This window comes from Plecotus auritus, assembly GCF_963455305.1.
Source record: "Plecotus auritus genome assembly, chromosome: 9".
Taxonomy (NCBI): domain Eukaryota; kingdom Metazoa; phylum Chordata; class Mammalia; order Chiroptera; family Vespertilionidae; genus Plecotus; species Plecotus auritus.
In genome coordinates, this window is record NC_137783.1 from 2916503 (window position 1) to 2924624 (window position 8122).

Consider the following 8122-nt stretch of genomic DNA (forward strand, 5'->3'; position numbering starts at 1 on the left):
GCCCCAGCCCCGGAGCAGAGGGACCCGGGAATGCCGGTGCTGGCACAGTGCCTGGCTCACTGTGGGCATCCCCATGGTCTGAATGAAGACATGAGCCATCTTCACCTCCACAGAGACCCGTCCTCCGGGCACTGAGCGTCCGAACCCCCTGGGGCGTTTCAGGGAGCAGTCCCCCCACTCACCCTGGGCTTCTGATGCAGCATTTATTACATTTTATTTATTTAATCTTCACCGGAGGACATTTTTCCCTTTGATTTTTAGAGAGAGTGGGAGGGAGGGGCGGGAGGCAGAGGGGCGGGAGAGAGAGAGAGAGAGAGAGAGAGAGCGCGCAAAACACTGATGTGAGAGAGGCACAGTGATTGGGTGTCTCCGCACACACCTGACGGGCTGGTAATTGAACCCGTGACTCTGGTGCCGCCGCTGCTCTATCCCTAAGCCCCACGGACCAGGCCTGATGCAGTATTTTCTTAAAAGAGCTTCCTAAGTGAATTATGGCCCCTCCGTGTAACAGACCACTGTGCGGAGGGAAAGCCTGGGCAGAGAATCATCTGTATTCACTTCTCCTGACACAGCAACCTGCACAGACGTGTAATAAAGTGGGAAAATAAAAGCAGGCCCCGGGAGGGTGAACTACCGCGTGGTCCCACTTAGGGCTCAACGTTAGATCCCTGTCCGTACGGAGAGAAGTCTATTTCCAGGCAGAGGCGCCCGATGGGGGGCGCAGGCTGGGAACTGGGCGTGTCTGGAGATGGACCCAGGGAGTGGAGGGGGGAGGGGCGGCGGGGAGGGGCCTAGCGGGTCACGAGGGACTTGAGCTTCATCTCCACTATTGGAACATTTTCAATGAAAAGGTAATGTAGCCGTAACCGGTTTGGCTCAGTGGATAGAGCGTCGGCCTGCGGACTGAAGGGTCCCGGGTTCGATTCCGGTCAAGGGCATGTACCTGGGTTGCGGGCATATCTCCAGTAGGGGGCGTGCAGGAGGCAGCTGATCGATGTTTCTAACTTTACTCTATCCCTCTCCCCTCCTCTCTGTACAAAATCAATAAAATATATTTTTAAAAAGAAAAAGAAAAGAAAAAGAAAAGGTAATGTAGCGATATAATTAATAACAAAGAATGCGAAAGAAAGGAGGCCAGTGTGGCCCTGTGGGCAGTGCGGACTCGGAGCCCGGCCAGAGCCCACCCAGGCGCAGCCCACGGAGAGAGGGAAGCGGTCCTCACTCCACGGAGACCGGCCTCTGGCGGGGGGAGCGGACTCGGGGGCCGTCCCCTCGCTCGTGTGTCCCGTCCCAGCCTCAGTTTCCACTTCAGCACAACGCTGGGGCCATACGCTCTGTCCACGGACGCTGGCCTGACCTCGATTATTTTCGTTTGAAAGCTCCCTGATGGCGGCGTTGGCTTTGGGGACCGAGAGGGAAGGATTTGGCGGAATTTCCCCCCTCAATGGAAAGGGAATACTTTTGGCATGAGGTCTACACAGCTTCGCACCTCTAACCAGCCAGCCTCGAAACGCAGTGGCCCTTTAAAAACCCCGCTAGGACGCCGCGGCGGGCAGGCCGTTAATGGGACGGTCCCCCTTCGCCTCCCGCTCGCGTCTTTATTCACAAAGAGGTTTCCTACCCCTGGTCCAAGATGGCTCATGTCACGGAGACACATAATCACGCCGAGGCCGGGGCTCTGGGCGGGGGGAGCCCTGTCCGTCCTGCTCCGTGCTCTCTCTCGGTGCCCTCTCCGACCGGCTTACCCATTATAACTCTTCCCAGTGCGAGATACTTTGTTCTAAATTAATGGCATTTTGCTTGCATGAGCTTGGCCGCATTGCAGAGCGATTACATTTCCATGAGGAGGCCAGAGCCGGGGAAGAATGGCCGCCTTTGTGTGCACCAGGTGGGGGAGAGTCAGTGGGCGTCTAGAATAGCAACGGGCCGGGCAGAACAGGGCGGGTTTGCTGGCATCTCGCCGCCCAGCCCAGCCCAGCCCGGGCCCTGCTGGCCGGGAGAGAGGGGGCGCCAGGGAGCAGGCCCGTGGTCCCCGGTGGCTTTGCGGGCCCCCACGTGCCATCGGCCCCCACGTCTGGGCCCTTTTCCGCAGCCCTGAGCGTCGAGGCCCTCGGGAAGCAGTTTCCTCCTCCTCGTAAATGACCTTCAGAGGCTCAGGGACACAGAGCACCTGCCCGGCGTGACACGGGACGAGCAGGAGCGCCCGCTAGGAGTCTGGCGATCGCCGAGAGACCCATCAGCGGTCGGTTCAGGATCCGGGACCCACCGCTTCCCGGAGGATTTTCCACGAACAGCGTGAGGATCCCGAGGCGCAGTCCCGCGGCCTCGCTTCCCTGAGCCAGCTTCCCACATGCACGGCCAAGACGACCTCAGAGCTTACACGGGACTGGAAACCGGCCCCTCGGGCAGCACGGGGCCCACGGAGACGCCCCCCTCCCCCTCCCCCTCCCCCTCACGCCACCAGGTACCTCTTCGACCGCATGTGCATCTCCTTCTCCGAAATGCACCTCTCTTTGGGCTTGAACAAGTTATCTGGAAGAAAGGAGAGGGGGGTCATGTCAGAAGGCACGGGTCACACATTTCTAGAGAAACAGCACGGTGGCTCCAGACACGCTGTTCCCGGCTCTTCCTCCAAGTGCCAGCCTGCCACCAGCACTGCAGGGCGCAGCCGATGCTCACACCACTGAGCCCCCGCCCCCCGGCTGGTATGGCCATAGTGAACTCCGGGCACGAGGCCCAAGGTTGGCATCTAACACGCTTTATGGACAGTGACCTCCCCTTTTTATTTTTATGGATGTCAGAGAGGAAGGGAGAGGGAGAGAGAGAGAGAAGCATCAATGACAAGAGAGAATCATGGACTGGCGGCCTCCTGCACGTCCTACGCTGAGGATCGAGCCTGCATCCCGGGCCTGTGCCCTGACCGGGAATCGAACCCTGACCTCCTGGTTCAGGGGTGGATGCTCAACCCCTGAGCCACGCCGGCCGGGCTGTACTTCATTTTTGGAAACAGTCGTGGTCTGCCGAGGGCGGCGCCAGGCGTCACGCCGGCTCAGGGCCCCAGGAGAGCGGGTTGTCCCCCCTCGAAGCAGCCACGAGGGCTCTGGTGCTGAGGACAGGAGCCCCGGCCGCAGCGCGTGAGGAGCGGCACCGGGACACGCCAGCCCGGCACCAGGCCGCTTCGTGGCGTGGGGACGGCGGCCACTGGCGTCTGCTTTGTCCAGGAACACGGCGACATCCGCCCCCGAGTCCCTTTTCCCGGAAACACTGCCTTTAGCGCTAGCGCGACGGGGAGAGCCGTGGGGGCCCACGTGTGGGTCTTCCGCGCATTCTCCCTGGAGTTTCGCTTCTTCTCATTCACTAACAGGAGAGAGGAGGGGGCTGTTTTCCCCCGTCGCCGCTTCCATAGAGGAGGCTTTCTTTCCTTCCCAAGAAAATGGAAAGGAAATGCCGTGTCTGTGTTCCTGGAAGATCCGTTTATTTTTTAAAACCCTGTGTATCTGCCTTTGGCTCTTCATTGTGTCTGAACTCCAGGGCCTGTTGCTAATGTCAAGGGCAAGGCCGGACCTGCGTCCGCCTTTGCCTGTTTGAAAGTCAGCAGACAACCAGCTCCCAAGGTGGGGGTCCTTCTGAGGCTGCTCTCGGGGTGCAGCCGAGTGAAAGCCAGTCCCGCCAGCCATTCATCTCAATAAACACACGCGGGTGTTTATTATGACCCTCATCACACACACACACACACACGCACACATACACGCATGCACACGCACACACACGCACACATACACGCACGCACACACACACACGCACACACGCACACACACACACACACACGCACACACACACGCACGCACAGGGACAGGCACAGAAGGTGAGCCATTCTCCGCTCCGGCACAGACATGCGTCCCGAGTTCAGAGCAGGAACACCAGCTCGGGCCTTCCGTGAAAAGACAGGGGCGCAAAAACACACAAAAAAGCAGAAGGAAACAACAACAAAAGAGAAAAGCTAGGGGGCCGGGAGCTAAGAGGTGGACTCGCACAGGCCGTGTCCCTCCGGACGGGGGCCGGCGATGAGGAGGGCCCATCATGAGCCCCGGAGCCCGCGGACCTCCCTCCGATCCTCCTGATGGAGAACCTTGGGCAGGCGAGGCCCCGGCTCCCCGCCTACAGGATCCGACCCCCCAGGTCAACCACGTCTATGAAACCAGTTTGGAATGAAATAGTCTTAATGTCATGCCTGGGGCCGTTCTGCTCTATCTCTTCGACCCACGAGGACTGACCCAGCCCCGTTCCCCAGCTCCCTCAGGGGCTCCTGGGCATTCCAGACTTGGGTGACACGGTGAAACCAACACCATACCCCCTGCCCAGGGGTCCCCAGGGCTCTCGGGCATCACTTCCTGGCATGGATAGAAGAAAGGGCTAATGAGAGTAAAAGGCAGAGAAAAACACCAGTTTTTTTTTTTTAGCCAAGTGTGGTAGGCTGAGGTCAATTACCCACAAGCAAAGATTCCTAGAGCGATGTTTCCCAGGCGAACTCTTAAGAATGAGATAAACACATTCCCTGGTTAAAAAAGAAATTAGGAAGAATAGGGTTCGATAGATGTAAGCAGTGGCAGGACTTACCAGGGCCTTTAACATGCTCGAGGCATTGTAAACCTCCAAAAGAATACGGCGCGCAAAACATTTCTCAGAGGAACCGGCGGGGATGATTCTCCTCTGAGATGCATTTTTTTTTAATATATTTTATTGATATTTTACAGAGAGGAAGGAAGAGGGATAGAGAGTTAGAAACATCGATGAGAGAGAAACATCGATCAGCTGCCTCCTGCACACCCCCCACTGGGGATGTGCCCGCAACCAAGGTACATGCCCTTGACCGGAATTCGAACCTGAGACCCTTCAGTCCGCAGGCCGACGCTCTATCCACTGAGCCAAACCAGCCAGGGCTGAGATGCATTTTTGATTGTTCTAGACTTGAGGACATTAAGTCAAAAAGTGAGAACTGCAGAATACTGGCTCTCCAAGTCAGGTGTGACTATAAAATAGGGTTTAGTCCAGGCGTCCTCAAACTACAGCCCGCGGGCCACATGTGGCCCGCCGAGGACATGTATCCGGCCCGCCGGGTGCCGCTGCCTGTCCTGCTTAGCAGCCGACGCGTCCCGGGCCTGCAGTGCGCATAGGAATTTGTTCATAGTTTTTTTTTTAAACTATAGTCCGGCCCTCCAACGGTCTGAGGGACAGTGAACTGGCCCCCTGTTTAAAAAGTTTGAGGACCCCTGGTTTAGTCTGTCTATGTGCCTGAAGAAAATCCGGTGTACTTTGTCCACATTTTCTAAAACATGTGTATGCCTGCACCCATTGAAAGGGACATTAATCCTCACAGTGGCTCCCATCGCACCCTTCACCGTAAAGCAGCCGCGTCTCATCCACCTCGGAACGACTGCCCGGGGGTAGGAGACTTTTTGCCCCAGGTACAGGGTTTCCCCGTGTTTTGTAAAGAGCCACAAAATACGTCGGTTTGTAGATGCTGAATACACATTCGCTCTCGCTGCCAAGTGGGTTTTACTGACGTGCCTTATAGAAGGGAGATCACTTGGGAAGTAAGGCCGAGGCAGCGGGGAAAAGGAATCCTTGGTGGAGTCATTTCGTACCGTTCTGCAGCTCTGTGTGTTCACCTTGTGTTAACTTCATCAGAAACAGTCTGTCCTTTATTTTTTTTTAAAAATATATATTTTATTGCTTTTTTACAGAGAGGAAGGGAGAGGGATAGAGAGTTAGAAACATCGATGAGAGAGAAACATCGATCAGCTGCCTCCTGTACACCCCCTACTGGGGACATGCCCGCAACCAAGGTACATGCCCTTGACCGGAATCGAACCTGGGACCCTTCAGTCCGCAGGCCGACGCTCTATCCACTGAGCCAAACCGGTTTCGGCACAACCTGTCCTTTAGGTCTACTGCTTGTCAACGGACAGAAATGGGTCTGTTTCCCCCCCCCCCAGTTCTGGGGTTTGGTTTCCTGAACACACACAACACCAGGCCTTCCTCCCGGGGCGGGGAGGGGCGCTAGTAACAACCGTGCATGCAAATGTCTTTGAATCAGGGCAACAGTCCTTTAGCTAAATGAGGCTTCCTGCTTCCTCTTGGGTTGATGAAGTAACAATTTACTGTTATCTGATAAGCACATTTTAAAATTCCTTCGGGAGGAATCCTGGGAAAACTGCCCCCAAATATTTATTCAGATGTTTTTATGGAAAAGCATTCATGAGATCAGAGCGGGCAGGGGTGAGAAGGGGGAGGCCGTGCTCCGAGCCGCGCGGTTGGGCAGCTCCTGGCTATTAACCGCGGCGCCGGCCCCGCCATCCCGGATCTGCTGGGTCACTTCTCCATTCTAGGACCTGCTCCAGCCAAGACGCGTCCCTGGGGGCGGCTCTGAGGGGGCAGGAATTTGCAGCGCCTTCCGGAGAATTCCGTCCCTCTACCGGGCCGTGGTTCGAAAGGCTCTCTGACCTGGCTCACCTCGGACGTGTGGCTAATGCCATTCAGATGAACGGCGTCTGCTTCGCGGCGTGCGGCAGCGTTTCCCAGAGGGACTCGGTGCGATGCACGCCCACAGGCGCTTACCATCGAGGGAGACGCTCCTAGCAAATACCCACGGGACTATACTCCAAAATGAAGATGGCAAGAAGGCCGGGGGTCTGGAGGGAGACAGGAGCCACGAGTCCTCAAATGGAAGAGACTGGATGGGAGTAGTCAGGGAGGGCTTCATGGAAGAAGGGGATATTCCTGATGGGTTTTCTACACAGTCACAGGCTCAGAGGACCCCCTGGGAGAGCCATGAGGAGGACCTAGCAGGCAGGGGGGACACAGACGGAGACAGAAGCAAGGCCGCCAGGGCTGTGAGCAGGCCAGGCCCCCGACCGGCTGTGGCATGGAGGGCAGGTGGCAGCAGCGGATGAACAAAGGGCTCCCCTGAGCCGTGCAGATTTCCTCACAGCCCAGGGCTCCTCCCAGGAATGAGAGGATGGCACCTGGGGGTGAAGAGGCTGGGCTGGAGACAGGCCAGTGAGGCGAGGCAGAGGGAGGGGGACAGGGAAGACTGTTGAGTGGCGTGGGGACCCTGATCTGGCTGTTACTTGAGGTCAAGGAGGACAGCAATGAGACCGACCAGGAGTGGGAGAGGGCAGAGGCAGGCTGGACAGGGTCCAGGCGCAGGTAGGGATGCTCAGAGGCTGGGCCCCAGCCCTGTGGGGCCGATGAGGGCCCGGCTCAGGGTGCGGCCAGAACAGGACAGAGACAGGGACTGCTCAGCAGGGGGCAGCGAAGGGCCTGGGGCGACCACCCGTGGTCTCACACCTGTGCTTCCCGCAGGCCTGCCGCCCCTCCTGCCTGGCTCACCCCGCAGGAGTGGGAGCCACGGCCAATTCTGAAACCCCCTCATTCTGGGCTATGGTCGGCCTTGGAACATGTCCACCCCTGGGAACCCCTCCCTGGAGGCGTGCAGGGGTGACACCCCGGGAATGCTGGTGACTGAGCAGGGAGCCTTGATGCAGGAGCGAGAGCCAGGCCCTGGGGTTGGGACTCTGTCCTCGGTCTGCACGCAGAGGCTGCCTCCTGCCTGCCGCCTGCAGCTCCGCAGTCTCATCGTCTTCCCCACAACCCGGCGTTCATCACCTTCCGCTGACTCTGTCGCCCGACAGCCCCTGACCTCTGTCCCCGTGTGCTCCAGCCCCTGCCCCAGCCTGGCCTTCATCACATCCCGCCGGGAGCTCTGCTATGAAATCCTGCCTCCGCTCTGGCCCTGGACCAATGTTCACCTCGGACGCAGCACGTGCAAGTCCTCGCAGCTTCCTGGGGCTCACCTTGGCCCCGCCTCCCTCCGTGCTCCACACCCCATCTTACGGTCCAGCGGAGCCAGGCTGAGCACCCCAGCAACCTCTCCCTCCTGGGCCCCTATCCCCACCCTGACCAGGTGCCCGTCATCCTATTGCACCTGGTCCCCTCCGTCAGGAGCCTGCCCTATCCCCCAGGTGAGAACAAAGCCACTGCCTGCGGTTTCCATGGCAACCCGGGACAACTCCTTCCTGGACACCTAGCAAATCCCAAGGTCATTGCCCCTGTGCCTGTA

General features: G+C 58.2%; 1 protein-coding gene across 7 annotated transcripts in view; it reads right to left on the reverse strand.

The window, feature by feature from the left end:
- LOC308234745 ((E2-independent) E3 ubiquitin-conjugating enzyme FATS) overlaps positions 1–8122 on the reverse strand; it is a 114325-nt gene that overhangs the window by 12574 nt on the left and 93629 nt on the right. For all 7 annotated transcript variants that reach the window (XR_013959132.1, XR_013959133.1, XR_013959134.1 and 4 more), the window contains one exon: positions 2469–2532. Coding sequence is in view for 3 of the 7 variants with exons in the window: in XM_080643042.1 (XP_080499168.1) it covers positions 2469–2532 (64 nt within the window). In the remaining 4 variants the exon portion in view is untranslated. The remainder of the gene's footprint in view (positions 1–2468; positions 2533–8122) is intronic.